The sequence below is a fragment of the Stegostoma tigrinum genome, chromosome 4, assembly GCF_030684315.1.
Source record: "Stegostoma tigrinum isolate sSteTig4 chromosome 4, sSteTig4.hap1, whole genome shotgun sequence".
Lineage (NCBI taxonomy): Eukaryota > Metazoa > Chordata > Chondrichthyes > Orectolobiformes > Stegostomatidae > Stegostoma > Stegostoma tigrinum.
Genome location: NC_081357.1, coordinates 49,464,731 through 49,483,908, shown reverse-complemented (window position 1 = coordinate 49,483,908; position 19,178 = coordinate 49,464,731). Strand labels below are relative to the sequence as shown.

The following is a 19,178-nucleotide window of genomic DNA, read 5'->3' as shown; positions in this document are numbered from 1 at the left end:
TTTAGTTAGATTTCACATTAGTTTTTAGAATGTTTTAACAACATATCTTTGAGACGCTTTTGGTAAGGCGCTATTTTCAATTCACACCTTCAGTCCAAAAATAGAAGATCAAGGATGCTTTCCTTTGTGTTAAGACATTTAAAACAGTTAGGTTTGAAAAATATGAAGGAAAAATTGCTTGAAGCGAGATTTGAGAAAAGAAAATATGAATATTTCACAGGTCAGTCAGCACCTATTAAGGCAATGAGCAGTTTACCATTCTTAACATCTTTCTGCAATCTCTGTTCTCACCTCCTCACTACAGTTTTTGCCTTAGAATCAAGGAACAAAACAGTGCAGGAGGAGATCCTTGGGTTTATCGTACCTGAGTTGGATTTAATCTACATGATTATCATATAGAATGTATAATGCCAAAACCTCCTTGGGTGCTACTGGCTCATGCTAACGTTTACAGTTCACACAAGGCTGCTGTCATCCTATAGCTTATTTAATCCTGACAGTGTAACAGTCTATTCTATCTTTCTACTTACCTATCCATCCTGAAATGCATCTCTTCTACTTATTTCAACTATTCCTGTTGGTAGTGATTACTGTATCCTAAACACTAACTGGACAAAGAAGTCTCTCCTGAATTGGATTTATTCATTACAATCATGTATTTACGAGCCCTACTTTTGGGCTTTCCTTCATGTGGAGGTACTTTCCATATGTAAACACATCTGAGCCTACTGCAATCAATTTCCCCATTAAGTTACCTTTCAAGTCTTCCCTTTTCTACAGCTCCAGATTAGTTGCTCTTGTTACTGTTAGCTTCATTTTATAACATGCCTTTAAGTTATAATTTGATTTTTATTTCTTCAGTGATTCACTTCTCTTTGTTTTAACTTACAGGAACATTCTATATCGTTTCACAATTGAAAACTTCCATCACTGATCTTTAAGTTAATTTTTAGACCCTTTTAATGTGAGTCAAATCAGCTCTGTCTCTCCACATCCCTCTCTGAATTGCAGAGCTCATCAACTCCCACCTCTAAGTTTTTATTCATGTGAGATAATTTCTCCTTCTTTAAGGTCAATATCTTTTGTTTAATTACAACTATTTGGAGTGAATTGGGACATACACAAATTCTTGCTTTTTGTATTGTGAAAGCAAACTACTGCAGACACTAGAAATATGATTGGATACAGAATACTTTTTTTGGAAAAAAGAAAATGATTTTGTCTCAGGTCAATGAAAGGTCCAGATACAACTACTTATGAAATCTTTTTTTTCCATTTTGTGACCTCCATCCATCAAGTACCCTCTGCAAGGTATCAAGCGCATATATTTAATTGATTCCAATGTGGAACATGAATTTCAGTTGCTGTTCTTCCCTTTTCTGAAGGATTTCCAGCTGTTTCATGATACTTTCCACTTTGCCACTGTGAAGAAACATACCATGTGGAATCGAGCAAATTATGCAAAAAAAAAATCCGAATTATTCCTGATTACAGATTCTCCAAGAACGATAAATATTTGAAGTTGGTTGGTCTACTCGATTTGTACTGCACCTAATGCCAGGGAAGAAACAGAAAAAAAGACTGAATTTTCCCATTTTCAGATAAAAGTGTCTTCTCAAGATACACAGTGCATAGTCAAAATGGCTTACAGCAACTTTTTTTACTCTTCTCAGGAAAATACACTGCTTTTCAGCTGTCAAATTATGCATCTGTGCTTTATACAGCTTGTTTCGTGGAAGTGCATGGCAGGAGAGATGGAAGCACTCACACCTGCTGGGACCTTCCAGTTTTGGCACAATATTTAACACCCATCTGCAGGTGCTGTAAGCCAAGAACTGCCATTCAAACTGTGTTGCTTGAGTTTCTATATTCAGGACATGGCCCAGAAACAGAAGCTAGCTGACAGGGACCTTTAAGTGCCAGTGGAGAGAAGGACATTGCAATACCCAGGTGACTGACAAAGGTGGTTTAGTCACATGGACTGAAACGCTAGCCTCAATCAATGCCAGGGAAAACACAATGCACAGCAGAGCAGAAAGAACATGAATGATTTTTTTGCACTCCACAAGAGGAAGTGGCATCATCTTCTATCAACAACCTCACACTCATAGGGCCACGACTCAGTCTAACCCTGTTGTTGTACAAGTCTCTCATTAAGGCTCATGAACTACAACTCTCACTACTGCATGGATGATATCTACACAGCAGCTCTCACCCATCTTGTCCATCCAAACTACTAACCCTTCCTGCTCTGTCTACTTCCTTCTCATTGACTGAGCCACCTCACCACTTCTGTTTAATGTTCCTTGCTTGTGCTTTTATGGAATGCTTTAGGATGTCTTTCTGCATTAACTGGTATTATACAAATGCAAGTTGTTCCTGTGGAGTGAAGGGTCAGGGAACGAGTAAGGTTGCAACAGGGAAGAGGATTCTGATAAACATCGCTCCCAAAGGCTATACTTGACACAATATCAACGAGATAAATGAATCTGACAGTTGTGAGTTCAGCTCTTCAAATGACAATGAGCGTTGTAAAGGACACTCTGGAGGATGCTGAAAGAGACACAGAATGCTATGTTTGTACTCAAGAAGGCCTGAAGCCAGGGCAACAGTCGGAAAGAAGGAAAGCATGGCAGTATTAATGAAGCGGGATGGGGATTGAGGGCAAGTACTTGAGAGTGGAAAATGACAAGCTTTACAAGTGAGGAGAAGGGGAGGAGAGAGAAATAAAGTGTGCAAGAGATCTAAAAAAGGAGATAAAACATACCTGGTTGCAGTCCGAGGCAACATAAAAAAAGTGCACACAATTTATGCTTTGCAACATTAATTTTGAACTTGGAAGCAACAGTTGTAACTCTCGCCCAAGATCCTGAGAGCTGAATGCCACTGGTATAAGGATTAGAAGGTTTTTCATGTGAGATATCACATTCACTGATTGTTAGTGCAGTTATGGATAAAAATGAACAATCTTGATTCAAGCTTGTGTAAAAGGTGCACCTTATTATTTTTCTGTATTTTTAATAGTGGAGGGATAGGGAAAAGACATGTTTTAAAAGTCAAGGATTGTTGAAGGATTACTGCACAGTTTGAAAGCAAGTCAGTAGTGCTCATTGTAAGTGCTGTTTACTCCAGAGTTAATTCAAATAATGGAGAAAGCCTAGTTCCAGATAAGCTGAAATCAGCGAGCTACATGCAAATGGAGATCTGGCTGACAACAAGTAGCTAATTGGTCTGTGAAATGATGACCAGTTATTGATGTTAGCAGGCAGCAGGCCTCTATCGATGTGTTTGGCTCCCAGGTAGCTAAATAGCTTGGGAGTATGGAAGTTCGGATCAGAAGTCATTAGACTTCTAGAAAGAAAAGGGCTGTTTCTGCTCTATAGTAAAAAGCATCTCAAGCCTGAAGATAACAAGTTTATTTCCCCTCATTAGTTGCTGGAAGCTATGACTTTGAGTAAGTCAGAGACCTTTAGAGGTGTGAATCAGTCACTTTGTGTCTCCTGCAAGCATGTAAAAATACCTGGAGAAGGAAGATCGAGGAGGAATGATCTGATCAGCAAAAGGATCACTTCAGCAAACCCTGTGGACAGGGGCCATTAAACTGCCTTCTCAGACTTTCCAGCTGAGCATAATGCCAATATAAAAATTGTTTGTGCTTGTCTGTATGTGTATACAGGAGAGTTTTATAGGAGCTTACAATTTTAGCTAGTAAAGTTAAATGTTGATGGTTTGTAATTATTTAACTATAATTAAAACCTATTTAATTGTAATAAGTAGTAATACTCAAGTATGGGTTGCAGGAGAATGAAGACAGCTGGTCAGGCAAGCTGATCACTGGCAAATGGAAGTCAATCCAGATAATTGTGAGATGGTGCACTTGGGCAGGACAAACAAGTTAGACACAGCAGAAATTCAGCCAAAGGAAGAAGAAACATACGAAGGAAAGAATGAGGCAACCATGGCTGACAAAGGAAGTCAGGACAGCATACAAGCAAAAGAAAAAGCATAAAATGTAGTGATTCGTGGAAAGCTTTTAAAAACCAGCGGAGGATAATTGAAAAAGCAAAAGGCAGAAGATAAAACGTGAATGGAAGCTGGCCAGCAATACAAAAGAAGATTGAGACAGTTATTTTAGATATATAAAAAATAAGTGAGACAGGCAAGAGTGGACATTGGACCACTGGAAAATGAGGTTGGGAAAAGTTGTAATGGGCCATCAAAGAAATCGTGAGGACCTGAATAGGTATTTCACATTAGTTTTCACTGTAGAAGACACCAGCAGCATACTAGAACTTCGACAGAGTCAGGGGCCATCACTGAGGAGAAGGGGCGTGGAAGCTGAAAGGTCTGAAGATGGATAAATCGCCCCGATCAGATGGACTAGAGTTTTGAAGCAGATAGCTGAGGAGACTGTAGTGGCATTGGTGGTAATCTTTCAGGAATCAGCAGAGTCAGGGAAAGTCCCAGAGAACCAGAAAATAAACTGGAAAAATATAACAACCCTGTTTAAGAAAGGAGGGAGGCAGAAGACAAGAAACTGTAGGCTGGCTAGCCTGACTTTAGTCACTGGTAAAATTTTAGAATTCATTATTAAGTAAGCAATTGCAGAGTACTTAGAACCCCATTCCATTAAGACTGCTGTGCTTTCTCTCTCTTCATTTGTTGCCCCAGCTTCAAGCCTCCTTGACTGCATGGTAAAATAGGGCTAAGTCAGTACGGTTTTGTCAATAGGTCATGCCTGACAAATCTGTTTGGAATTCTTTGAGGATGTAATGAGCAAGTTGGATGAAGTAGAGCCAGTAGATGTGATCCATTCAGATTTCCACAGGCTGCTAAATAAGACAAGAGCCCATGGTGTTAGGCAAGGTACTGGCATCGATAGAGAATTGGCCAACTGGCAAAAGTCAAAGAGTAGGGATGAAGGGGCCTTTTTTAGGATGACAGCAGGTGATTAGTGGAGTTCTGCAGGGGTCTGTGTTGTGACTACAACTATTCATGAGATGCCTTAATTGATCTAGACAAAGGAACTGAGCGTACTGTTGTTAAGTTTGAAAACAACACAAAGATAGGTGGATTCACAGGTAATGTTGATGAAGCAGGAATGCTGCAGCAAAACTTAGACATGATTGGTGAGCTGGCGAAGAAGTGGCAGATGGAATATAATGGAGGGAAGTATGAGGTTATGCACACTAGTTAGAAGAATAGAGGCGCAGACTATTTTATAGGCAGGAAAGGCTTTGGAAATCTGAAGCACAAGGGACTTGGGAGTCCTAGTTCAGGATTTTCTTAAAGTTAGTATGTACGTTCAGTTGGTAATTAAGAAGTCATGAGCAATGTTCGCGCTCATTTCAAGACAGTGAGAATACAAGAGCAGAGATGTAAGCTGAGACTGCATAGGCTTTGGGCTGAATGCATCAGGATGAATGAGCGTAGTTTTCGCAAGCCCTGTGTCCAAGGAAGAAGTGCTGGCACGAAAGAGGGTCAAGAGGAGGTTTACAAGAGTCCAGGGAATGAAGGGTTTATCGTATGAGGAATGGTTGAGGACTCTGACTCTGTCCTCAGTGGAGTTTAGAAGGATTAGGGGGGAATCTCACTGAAACTTCTGAAGTACTGACAGACCTGGATAGAATGGATGTGAAGATGATGTTTCCACTAGTAGGACAGACGAGAACCCGAGGACGGATCATCAGAGTGAAGGGACTGAAATGAGGAGGAGGTTCTCCAGCCAGAGGATAGTGAATCTGTGGAACTCTCAGCGACAGAAGCATGTGGAGGCCAAGTCATTGAGTGTATGCAAAACAGAAATAGATACACTATTGATTAGGAAGAGAGTCAAGCCTACAGGTAGAAGGTAAGAGAATGGTGTTGAAAAACATATTAGTCATGATCAAATGATGGACTGGACCCGATGGGCCGAATTAGCTAATTCTGCTCCTATGTCTTATGGTTTAAGGGAATACATGTTGAACAGTAGGATCCTGAGAAGCACCAATGATCAGAGGAACTTTGATGCGCATGTATATTGGTCCCTTTAGGAAGCAGGACATGTACCTAAGATGGTTAAGACCACTTATAGGATACTTGTCTTTATTAGCCAAGGCACAGAGTTCAAGAACTGTGAAATTACGCTGGAACTGTATACAACATTGGTTAAGCTAAAGCTAGGCTACTATGTGCTGTTCTAGAAATCACATTCTAGGGCCAATAATGATTGCACAGGAGAGGTTGCAGAGAAGATTTACCAGGATGTTGCTTGGGTTATGAAGAGAGATAGATAGAATAGGTTGCAGAAGAAACTGAGTGAGGACATGATTGAGGTCTATAAAACTGAGAGGCATAGACAGGATAGAAGGGAGAAACCTTTCCCCTTGTGGGAGGGATTAATACTCCTAGCACAGATTTAAGATAAGGTGCTGGAGGTTTAGAAGGGATGTGACGGGAAAAAAAAAATGACTCAGGATGGTGGAAATCTGGAACACACTGCCTGCAAAAGTGGTAGAAGTAGAAATTCTCATAATATTTAAGAGGTAGTTACACGTACACTTGTGAAGCCAAACCACACAAATGCTATGGGCCAAGCAGTGGAAATCGGATTAGAATGGTTAGGTGGTTGTTTTTGACGAGTGCAGTCTTGATGGGCCAAAGGGCCTTTTTCTCTGCTGTAAATTTCAATGACTCTATGGTCCATGCTTTCAGTCAACCTGGATCTAAAAGACAGGTAAATTGGGTAATTCTGCAAACTTCTAAAAATCTTATACTTTTTGTAATGATTCCAGAAATAGAAAGGCTTTAATTCCAGTGCGTTATTCCAGTGAGGCAGTCATTGCAAGTCTTGTTTTTATATTTGAAATATGTGATGCTATTAATTAGGGATTTAAAAAGTAGAAAATTCTGGGCTCAACATTTATGACCTGTATAGTTTTCTATGTAACAGAAGCTCCTTACTTGAATAATTCCAAATGCCTGCACTAGATTTTGAAGGATTGAAGAATTCCAAAATTACTTTAAATATCCAAGGCTAATATGTCAATATGGCCAGTTTGTAAGTCACATGACTGAGTTTTTAAATTAAGAAAAGAAAATCTCTTACTTATGGCATTCTTTTAGATTCCATACTTTATACTGAGCTACATGCCCAAAAACAAATGGTATATAGATATTCCTTAAATAAAATCATATTCAATATAACTAAATGTTTTTGTCGCCCTACTTTTAAGAAGTATTAACTAATTTGGGAATATGGGGGTCTGGTCGGTCAGTGTGTTTTCAATTTGCCCTTTCCACCCTGTGACCAACAATATAGTCACACTAGCAGTGAATTGGTAATTGCTCAGCTGAGTACCGCTAAATAGGTTTCGGACTATCAACAGCCCCTTTTGTGAAGCTTTGTGCACTGAACCATTTATTTAGGTCAAACAAAGACATCATCCCTGCATGGTCAGGGTGCTAGTGGCTGTGATGAAAGGCATTAATCAATAAACAGCAGGCTTCAACTATTTCTAAGCCTTTACACTAACCAATCTATTACAAATAATATTGGAAAGAATTGCCCTACGGGACTTACCAATTATCATTCTCCTATCATCTTTAAAGTTCCCTTCCCCTTTCATCTAACTCAAAATACAAATTACAACTGTAATCCACAACAGTGGGTTTTTGTGTAAACAGCTTAGGAATAATGCATCTAAACTTGAACAATAAAAGGTAACAATAATCAACTTTTCTCCTTAAGCTGTGTTTCACTGAAGACAAACTCGACTGTCAGGTTAGAAGGGTTTTGTTAAGCTCACTAGCAAGGATAATTCATGCACATTACAACATATCCTTCATGGGGTTTCTAAACAACGTGAACAAGAGAACGTTCGTGGTGGCAATCCTGCTAAAGGATTCTGGTGGCAGGCACGCCGCTGCAGGCTTTCTCCCTCTCTCGACACCACATGGTTATGACACTCCACAACAATAACTCGATTAACAGCTGTGGTGTTCCCAGGGCAGACAATACTGTGCTACTCGGGTACCCGTGGTTCTGACTGGCACAACTGTCACTGCTGTGCAGTTTGAATAGATCCACGGACCTGCCAGTCTAATTTTGTCACACTGTCTAGAGCCCTTCAAGTCATTGCTATGTTTCTGCCTTGTAGCTGTGTCCCTTCCTACTCTGCCCAAGGTTACTGAATGACAGTCAAAAATAATTTAGAGTTTAAAGTAAAAACTGACTTCACTGCATGATACAAAGCCTTATCACTGGTGCAATTCTAAAAATGAAAAATTAGTTGTGGTTTTACACCTAATGAATATCAAACTGGTAGAGGGCTTCACAAGAACTCCAATTTTTTTTTTTAAGCTTAATTTTTCTCCCACATTAAAATTTCCTGAACAGTAAGGCAGCAGGCAGAGTATCTACTTAGGACATCTATATAGTATTTGTAAGTTATTAAATGTACAGGAATCAAAATTACATAGATTAATTCTTCAATATTTTTCATTCATTCAATTCATTCATTCATTGAAGGTGGTAGTTTTCTGGCACTTTCCCAGGTAACGTCTTCCATTGTTGGAAATTCTGACTGTAGTCAAATTAATAGAAATAACTAATTGGAATATTCCAGCACACTGATGTACTGAGTCACTTCACCCAAACCTAAATTAGAGCTTATGACAAAGTAAGAATGTTCTGCATTTTATTCCAGTGTTCAAGTTGCTATAGTTCTTCCAATTAGTTCTTATTCTCAGTCAAAGTAAAGGACTGTCTGCAAGATGAGACCAGACTGAGTGACCTGGAAATTAGCCAGGACGTGAGGGCTTTATTATTAGTGCTAATCAAATTGTATACGGCTAGGACATTAACTGGCACTTAAGAAACCAGATGTGTACACAGCTACTTATCAGTATATATCAGTGTTCATTTAACCACGCTGACTGTGGCTTGTGAAGCTTTTTGACTTGTTAATTTAGTAAGTGAATTTGGGATGTTTTATAAGCAATTTAAATCTAAAATGAACAACAATCATCGAAAGTGTTGTTTCTCCTACTAGCTTTATTTTTGGGAGGAAATTGAAATTTCACGGATTGATGAACAAAAAGATCAAACACATGCATAAACACAAACACAATACAGACATTCATGTACAGTTGATTGGCGAAGAAATACACTTCACATTTTAAGTTCAAATATCTTGCCGTTTAACAGACTAAGAATTGCATTCTAAAAGGATGTTTAATCCTTTATGGGCTGAGTCCAACTTCGTAATACGGCAATGTTATTTTTTGCTTGCACGTTAATTAAAGTACAAATAAATAATCTGAATCGATACGTTTTCCTCAATTGCAGTTCTACTGTCTGTAACAGGACGTAGAACATGTTTTGGGCACCTTGCATTAATTTTCACTGAACAGTTTATCTCATCAGGCACTGAGGCAAGGGCATAAAATGTACTCTGGGTGGAGGACTTTAATGTCCATGACCGAGAGTCGGTCAGCAGCTGTACTACTGATTGAGCTGGTCGAGTGCTAAAAGACATAGCTGCTAGACTGGGTCTCTGTGGCAGTTGGTGGGGGAATGAATAAGAGGGAAAAACATACTTGACCTCATCCTTACCAATCTGCCAGTTACAAATGCATCTGTCCATGACAGTACCTGTAAGAGCGACTACCACACAGTCCTTGTGGAGACAAAGTCCCGCCTTTACATTGAGAATAATCACCATAATGTCGTGTGGCACTATCACTGTGCTAAACCGGATAGATTTTGTACAGATCTAGCAACTCAAGACTGGGCATCCTTGAGGCACTGTGAGCAATCAACAGCAGACCTATGCTCCAGCACAACTGAAACCTCATGGCCTGGAATATCCCCCAGTCAACCATTACCATCAAGCGAGGAGATCAACCCTGATTCAATGGAGAGTGCAAGAGGGCATGCCAGGAGCGGCACCAGGCATAGCTGAAGATGGAAGTTTCAACCTGGTGAAGCCACCTAACAAGACTACTTCACACCAAATAACATAAGTAGCGAGTGATAGACAGAACTAAGCAATCCCACAGCAATGGGTCAGATCTAAGCTCTGTAGTCCTGCCACATCCAGTCGTGAATGGTGGTGGAGTAGGAGGCCCTGCAAAAATCTCCATCCTCAATGATGGAACAGTCCAGTACATCAGTGTGAAATATAAGGCTAAAGCTTTCGCAGCAATCTTCAGCCAGACGGTGCGGAGTGGATGATCCATCTTGGCTTCCTCCAGTGGTCCCCATCTTTACAGATACCAGTCTTCAGCCAATTCAATTCACTCCACATGATATCAAGAAACCGTTGGAGGCACTGGATACCACATTGGCTACGGGCCCTGACAACATTCCAGCAATAGCACTGAAGACTTGTGCTCTACAACTAGCCACTCCCCTCACCAAGCTGTTCTAGTACCGTTACAACACTGGCATTGGAAAATTACCCAGGTATGTGCTGTATATAGAAAGCAGAACAAATCCAACCCAGCCAATCACCACCCCATCAGTCTACTGTTGATCATCAGTAAAGGTGATGGACGGTGTCATCAATATTGCTATCAAGTGACACCTACTCAGCAATAACTTGCTCAGAGACACCCAGTTTGGGTTCCAACTGGGCCACTCAGCTCCTGGCCTCATTACAGACTTGGTTCAAACATGGACAAAGGAGCTGAATTCCACAGGGGAGGTAGGAGCCACAGGTCTTGACATCAAGGCTGCATTCGACCAAGTGTAGCATCACGGAGCCCCAGCAAAACTGAAATCAATGGGTATCAGGGGCAAGCTCACTGATGGTTGGTGTCATACCTGACACAAAGGAAGATGGTCATGGTTGCTGAAGGTGAATTATCTCAACTCCAGGACATCTCCGTAGGAGTTCCTCAGAGTAGTATCCTAGGCCCAACCATCTTCAACTGCTTCATCAATGACTTTCCATCCATCATTAGGTCAGAAGTGGGGATATTCACCGATGCTTGCACAATGCTCAGCACCACTTGTGACACTGAAGCAATCCGTGTCCAAATGTAACAGGATCTGGACAATATCCAGGCTTGGGCTAACAAGTATGACCATTACCAACAACAGACAGTAACCACTGCCCCTTGACATTCAATGGTGTTACCATCACCGAATACCTCACTATCATTGATCAGAAACTCAACTGGACACATCACATAAATGGAGTGGCTACAAGAGCAGGTCAGAGGCTAGGAACTCTGTGGCGACTAATTCACCTCCTGACTCCCCAAAGCAATTCCACTATCTAAAGACACAAGTCAGGAGTGTGCTGGAATACTCCCCATTTACCTGGATGAGTGCAGCCCCAACAACACTCAAGAAGCATTATACCATCCAGGACAAAGCAGTTGCTTGACTGGTACTGCATCCACAAGCACCCATTCTCTCCACCACTGACGCACAGTAGCAACAGCAAGTACGACCCACAAGACGCACTGCAGAAATTCACCAAAGATCCTCATACAGCACCTTCCAAACCCACGACCACTTCCATCTAGAAGGACAAGGGAAGCAGATAACCTTCAAGATCCCCCACCAAGCCACTAACCATCCTTACTTGGTTCCTGTTCCTTCACTGTTACTAGGCCAAAATCCTGGAATTCCCTCCCTAATGGCATTGTGGGTCAACCGACTGCAGGGGGACTGCAATGGTTCAAGAAGGCAGCGCACCACCACCTTCTCAAGGGCAACGAGGGACGAGCAGTAAATGCTGGCCAGCCAACAAGACCCAAAGAGAAAAGTTGTTGTCTGGTGCAGGGATAATATAAAGGCAGTTTCCTTGTCACAAACACGAAATTTTAAATTAAACAATGTTTACAATTTCATACATTTCCCTTTCTGATAATCCAGTTTCTGGCACTTCATGAAATCCACAATGAAATTTTGTTCCTTCTTGGAAGATTTTCCAAAAGTCAGAATTAAAATCCATCCTGACCAGCTAACAGTCATCTTACTCCCTCCTCACATCATTAGTGTTCTGTTTTGCTTCAGTTCTGACTTTCTCTAATATCCTAGTTGACTTGTTGAAGAATAACGAGAATACTGAAGACTGATGTTGCTCCGAGAAGTGCTGAAGATACGCAATATTTTAATTTTCAAGAATGTAAATAATACTTCAAATAAAACATTCAGCAGTTGGCCTTAAAACAGAAATACTGATGTGCAAAAATAGAGTTCTTTAAAAATGTATTCATTCAAAGGATGTCACTTCATTATCGAGACCAGAATTTGTCACCATTGTCAAATGTTCTTAAGAAGATAATGGTGACACCTTCTAGCAACCATGGCTGTTCCTGACATGCTGGCAAACTCAAAAATATGGAAAGATCTACATTTATACTGCATCTTTCATTACCATCATGTCTCAAATGCCTCTTGTTTAATTTTTTTATTTATTCACTCACGTGTTTCGCTCACTGCCAGCATTTATTGCCAAACTGTACTCGCGCTTGATAAAATGATGTTATGCTGCTTTCTTGATCTGCTGCACTCCACCCACAATGCCATTAGGAGGGGAGTACCTGAATTTAACCATGCAACACTGAAGGAATGACAACATATTTTAAAGTCAGGATGTTGAGTGGTTTTGAGGAGAATTTGTGGGTCTTGGTGTTCCCATGCATACGTTGCCCAGCTTACTCCTCCTAGGCAATGTTCCCTCTAAACTGATCGGTATCCACCCTTCCATCATGCCATGTGACATGACAATCACACATTAACTTCCAGTTCTGGAAGTCACTGCTGCACATGGGCCTCAGAGGCTCACGCAGCTACTAAGAAAAATACAGGAAATGCAGCTTCTAGATGTTAATGGTTATGGGTTTGAAAGGTGTTGCCTAAGGAACTTTGGTGAACTTCTGCAGTGTGTCTCATGGATGTGTACATTTGGCTGCTACTGAGAGTTAGTGGTTGAGCAAGTGTACGTTTGTAGATATGATGCAATCAAGCGGACCGCTTCTTCCTGGATGGTGTCAAGGTTCTCGAATGTTGTTGGAGCTATACTCATCCAGGGAAACAGCGAGTATTCTATCACACTTCTGGCTGTCCTTGAGGATGCGAACAGGCTTTGAGGAGTCCGAAGGTGAGCTACATGCTGCATGTATTTCTAACTAAAAACCTGCTCTTATAGCCTCTGCATTTAAATAATTAGTCCAGTTCAATTTCTGGCCAGTGGTAACCCTCCCCAAGAAGCTGACAGTGGGGAATTCAAAGATGGTAGTGTTATTGATTGTGTATTGAAGAGCTGGTGGTTAAATTGTCTCTTATTAGAGGTGGTTGTTGCTTGGGAATTGTGTGGTGCAAAAGTTACTTGCTACTTTTCTGCCCAAGCCTGGATCATGTCCAGGTGTTGCTGCTTTTGGACAGGGATAGCTTGAGTTTTTGAGGATTAGCAAAAATCAGCAAAACATTAGCAAACAGTGCAAAATCATCAGTGAAATCCCCATTTATGATCTATAATGGTGGGAGACCTTATAATGGAGAGAAGGTCACGAATGAAGTAGCTGAAGATGGTTGGTCCTGGGACACTACTGAGAGGAATTTGGAGGCTCTTGTGCTGCAGCGGTTGTGCATCTACTTCTGAGTCAGGAAACCTGGGTTCAAGTCCCACCTGCACTGGAGGAGTGTAACAGCATTACTCATTGGAGGCTGTTGAGAGAAGGCTCTCTGGAATGATCCCTGGTATGGAGGGATTGTTTTGTGAGTAAAGGCTAAACTGCTTGGGACTCTACTCACTAGACTTTAGAATGATGAGAGAGGATCTCAAATGAAACTTACAGAATACTAAGACGCCTGAATAGAGTAGATGTAGAGAATGTGTTTTCACTAGTAGGAGAAACTAGGACCTGAGGGCACAGCCTCAAAGTTAAGGCCCTTTCCAGCTGAGATCAGGTGAAATTCCTTCAGCTCGAGGCTGGTAAATCTGTGGAATTTATTGCTGCAGGAGGTTGTGGGGGCCAAGTCTTTGACTGCATTTAAAGACAGAAGGAAGGAGGAGAATGGGATTGAGAAGCATATCAACTATGATCAAATGGCAGAGCAGACCCGCTGGGCCAAATGGCCTAATTCTACACTTATACATTAAAGACTTATGGTCGTATAGAGCAGAAGGCCTGGACTGAAGTCTCTATTCAGAGATGTGTAATAATGGTTTCATGTGAATGATGTGGAATGATAATTATAGATAGAAATTTTCTTACATATTAACCACATAGAAATATTAGTACAATATGAATGCAAAAGGTTTTAATTGCTCTTGTTTTATTTTTGAGTAAGGCTCTATTAGAGGAGAATTTCATGTATTACCTTAGTTTCTTCAATCTGCATGGCATCCAGCAAATAATGAAGCAATTCCTGGCTGTCTTGCTGCTGGTACCCTCTGAAACGTGGTGCTCTGTTGGATACAGAAATATATCAATATGACGATAAAAAAAGTTTGTCATCTGATTTTAATATCTAGGATTCCCTTCCATGGGCTGATATGGTTTTGTAAAGCTTTTACAAAATGTTTTTATTTTCTTGTTTCACAGACCATTTCTCACCTGTTTTAAAAATATACGTCTGCAGTGTCTGTTGTCTGGGATTAAGGCAATATGGTTCTAATTCCAGATTACAGTTTGTTGACCAGTTTTACCAATTGGTTTAGGAGCAGATTTTGCTTACAGTAGACTGATTATTTTTGAGTTTATCGAAGCTTGGTGAAAGTATTTTCAAATCAACCTGTTAGACCATATGACTATAAGAAATAGGAACAGGAGCAGGTCGTTTGGCCCCTCAAGTCTGCTCCACCATTCAAGAGGATTATGGCTGACTGACATTCGTTATGTCCACTTTCCTGCCTTTTCTGAATAACCTCTGATTCCCTTCCAAATCAAGACCTATAAATCTCAGCCGTAAGGAAACACAAGGGTCTTGTGCCCACAGCTCTCTGTGGCAAGGAGTGCCAAAGACTCTCAATGCTCTGAGAGAATAAATTCCTCCTCATCTCAGTCTTAAAGTGGCACGCCTTTATTCTGAGACTGTGCCCATTGGTCCTGAACTTTCTCATGAGAGAAAGCATCCTTTCAACATTTACCATGTCGAGTCTGTTAAGAGTATGTTTCAATGAGATCACCTCTCATTCTCCTTCATTCCACTGTGTACAATTCCACCTGTTTAGCCTTTGCTCATAAGACAATCCCTCCATAAAGGGGATTATCCTAATGAACCTTCTCTGAACTGTCTCCAATGAAACAATATCTTTCCTTAAATAAGGGCACCCAAACTGCTCTCAGTACTCCAGATGTGGTCTCACTAGGACCTTGTACAATTACATTAAGACTTTGCTACTCTTACACTCCAACTTCCTTGAAATAAGAGCCAACATTCCATTAGCCTTCTTGATTACCTGCTACATGTGTGTGCTAGTTTTCTGTGTATCGTGCACAAGTACCCCCAATTCCCAGCTTTCTGTAGTTTTTCACTATTTAAATAAATCTTATGTTCTGCTTTCCAAAATGCACTTCACACTTGCCCACATTATACTCACTTTGCCTACTTTTTGCCCACTTACTTAATCTATCAAAATCTCTCTATGAACTGTTTGTATCCCTCTTGCAGCTTGCCTTTCTACCTGTGGTGTTGTCTGAAAATTTGACAACAGTAAATTGGCTTTCTTGCTTCAAGTGATTAACGTATATTGTAATAGTTGTGGTCCCAGCATTGATCCCTGTGGAATTTCACAGGTTACAGGATGCCAATCTGAAAAAGATCCTTTATCCCCATTCACTGTTTCCCGCCCAGTAGCTAATTCTCTATCCATGCCAATATACTACCTCCAAAACCATGGACTCTTATCTTTTGACTTAACCTTTGAGGTGCCTTGTCAGATGCCTTCTGCAAGTCCAAACACAAAACATCTATTGCTTTCCCTCTATCAAATCTGGTTGAAACTTCCTTGAAAAACTATAATAAATTAGATATCAGGTTCAAGTCCCACCTGTTCCAGGTGTGTGTCGTATCACCTCTGAACAGGTTTATTAAAATTACCTACAACTGATGAAATGTCTTGGGATATTTCATTATGTTAAAGGTGCTATATACTACAAATACATTATACAAGTTGATGTTATATTCTCCTTTATCAACATTGCAACCTCCTCTTTTTTCATAATCTATCTGAACACCATGTAAATGGGTTATGTGGCATTCTGACCTGTCCTTTTTTTTGAAGCTGGTACCCATCATCACTATGGCAGGTTCCCAGATATTTACAGTCAAGCAAACCAACCATATCTAGCGTGCTTTGCACTTAATATAGGCCTTATACACCTGGATTCGATCTTAGTCAATTTCCTCTTAGCTAGGCCCTGCCTAACACTTCACTGTTTTACTCTAGCATTATTAAATCTACCAGTCATTTGTACACTTCATTTTTCCTTCTTAACACAACATCCTAGACCCCCGGCTCCCTGACAATTTAGTTAAATTCTTCCCAACCATCAAAACATCTCACAAAGATGCTATTCCTGTCCTGTTTAAGAACAACCTTTGCAGACTGCATAGGACTCACTAACATTGAATACCTCAGGAATCTAAATTTTTCCTTCTGCACCATCATTTCAGCCATTCGTTCACAGAATCATTCATGTTGAAATGCTGTGGACTCTTAACCGCCTTCTCAGTCAGTCATTCAGCTCATGGGCAAAAAATACCGACCTATGCAGTGTCATCCACATCTCATAGAATCCTTACAGTCTGGAAGCAAGCCATTCAGCCTACTGAATACTCACTAGCCCTCTGAAGAGTATTCCACCCTATGCCCATAACCATGCACATCCTGTGGCTAATCCATCCCACATGTCCACCCCTGGACACTATGGGCAATTTAGCATGGCCAGTCTAGTAACTTGCACATCTTGGATGAGGGATGGAAGAAGATTACTTCACACAAGTGGTCATAAAAATTTCCTTATAAAATTATCAAATTTCTCCATTTCTACCAACCTGAGTTAATGGGTTCATGGTCATTACTAGCTACTGTGTGGACAAAAAGCTTTATTGCTGTCATCCTCCAATCATCTCTTGCCCAAAACCTCAAATCCTTGTACCATCAACTAACAGGAAGAACTTTTTCTACTTTATCTAAGGCTGTCTTAATCTTGTAAACCTCCATCAGATCTCCACCTAATCTCCTTTGATTCAAAGAGAAGAAACAGTTTTTCCAACCAATCAAACCCTTGTAGCTGAAAATCCCAATCCCTGAAGCCTTCTGGAAAATTTCCTCAGCAGCTTCTCAAGAACCCTCACACTCTTCCTTCTTCTCCTCTGCTCTATCCTCCCGCTTTTGTAAACATTTGGAAACAGAACCAGAAATAATCCAGAGAATACTACTTTTGAGGTCCTACTTGCTAATCTCCTTCCTAAAATATTAGTTCTCTAAAATCTACCTGCTGAACCTCATCCGTCTGTCTAGGTATACTGTTGTACTAATGTGGACCACAGCTTCTAGTTTATAATGCTCTGGTATCAGAATACAACTGTTCAGTGACACCCTTACACTGATGCCAAGGAAGCAACATGTCACCTTAGAATCACATCTACAGTTGCAAAAACTGCCTAACTTCTAGTTGTAGAATCATATATCACTATTATTTTCTCAGTCTTTCTCTTGCCAGCTTTTACAGCTGAGAGACCTGTGCTGCTGTGGACTTGGCTTTGGTTGCACATCTCAAAACGTGCCTCATTCCCATCAGTATTTAGAATTGAATATTGATAGGAGATGGAGACCAAAATACACTTAGTGGATTCCCACACTATCTGCCTTATCCTCTTGTTTATCAGGTGACCACCCATTCATGTAACAGAAGTCATTTGATTGAAATCTCCTGTATGACTACAGTATGTAAGACAAACTACACAGACAGACTTCAACAAGGTTAAGTCTACAACATTTTGCCTTTTTGCAAGATCTATCATTGAGAAAGACACAACTAACAAAGCAGTGGGAACTCCATCAGCTCAGAGTTACACCCAATCTTGATGTGGGCATATACTAATGCTTCACATTCGGTTAATATCCTGGAATTCTCAAAGAAGTTGTGACAGCAGCATCTCCATAATGGCTGTAATGTCACAATCACTATTTATTGTATGCACTTCTTTATAAAAACAACAGTGCAAAATAACATTTCAAACCAGTTAAATTAACTGTGTTTGTGAACTTTAAAATTCCATTTGGAGAAAATTCCAGAACACTTACTATTGGTTTCCACCTATTCATGAAATAAACAGATATCTGACAGTTAAGTGTATATACTCTTTTCTCCTTGAAAACTTGCTGTAAGCAAGATCATTGCTTTAGCCAAGGACCCTAGTAATGTTGCTAAATACAACATTCACAGATGTGCTGACATATGGAAGCCAGTGCCAAAGCACCACAACCTGTTGTACAATGCCAGCAGTAGCATGACTGAACAGGTTGAACTGCTGTTAGTAGCAATAACATTCTATGATGAATTATCTCAAATGTGACGGTATGGATTTAACAATGCTACTTGCACTTATCTGTTATGAAAATTAAACTTGATTTGACAATCGCATCGTTGAACTACAATATACAGTTTCAAGCCACCAACCATTTTCTCTGAAAAGCAGTATAAAATCACTTATGGTTCACTGAAACAAGAGCCACCACTTTGAATCAGAATTTAATCCCCAAAAAAACGTTGACAGCATGTGAGAATGTCAAGGATGTCAATCCTCCATTAAAACAAAAGGTGTCTCATATCTGCCTTAAGAGGGCAACTCCATATTTTTAAACAATGAAAGCATCGCTCAAGTATTCTGTGGTCCCTTTGATTAGAAATGCTTTTTGACAAAATGTAACATAATTCAGCATAGTTTGCTAACAGGCTGCAAATCCTGCATTATGGATCATTGGTTTGCTCTGGCCAAGAACAAGTTGGAAGCACACTGTTGAGATTAGGTTCAGGACTAGAATGATCCCAATGACCAAAACAACTCTAAATTACGACAATTCGGCCCTATGTCTCAATTACGACCATTTGTATTCCAGTCAAGCAATTTCTCCGCAAGTTCATATCAAACCCCCATCTATTTGAATGACACCGGCAGTTTGTGCTGAATGTAGGATAGTTTTATGCTGCACTGGAACAAA

General features: G+C 40.4%; 1 protein-coding gene across 9 annotated transcripts in view; it reads right to left on the bottom strand.

Annotated features, from left to right (window-relative positions):
* usp45 (ubiquitin specific peptidase 45) overlaps nucleotides 1-19,178 on the bottom strand; it is a 127,746-nt gene that overhangs the window by 28,079 nt on the left and 80,489 nt on the right. For all 9 annotated transcript variants that reach the window (XM_048530851.2, XM_048530850.2, XM_048530844.2 and 6 more), the window contains one exon: nucleotides 14,327-14,414. In XM_048530851.2, the coding sequence (XP_048386808.1) occupies nucleotides 14,327-14,414 (88 nt within the window). The remainder of the gene's footprint in view (nucleotides 1-14,326; nucleotides 14,415-19,178) is intronic.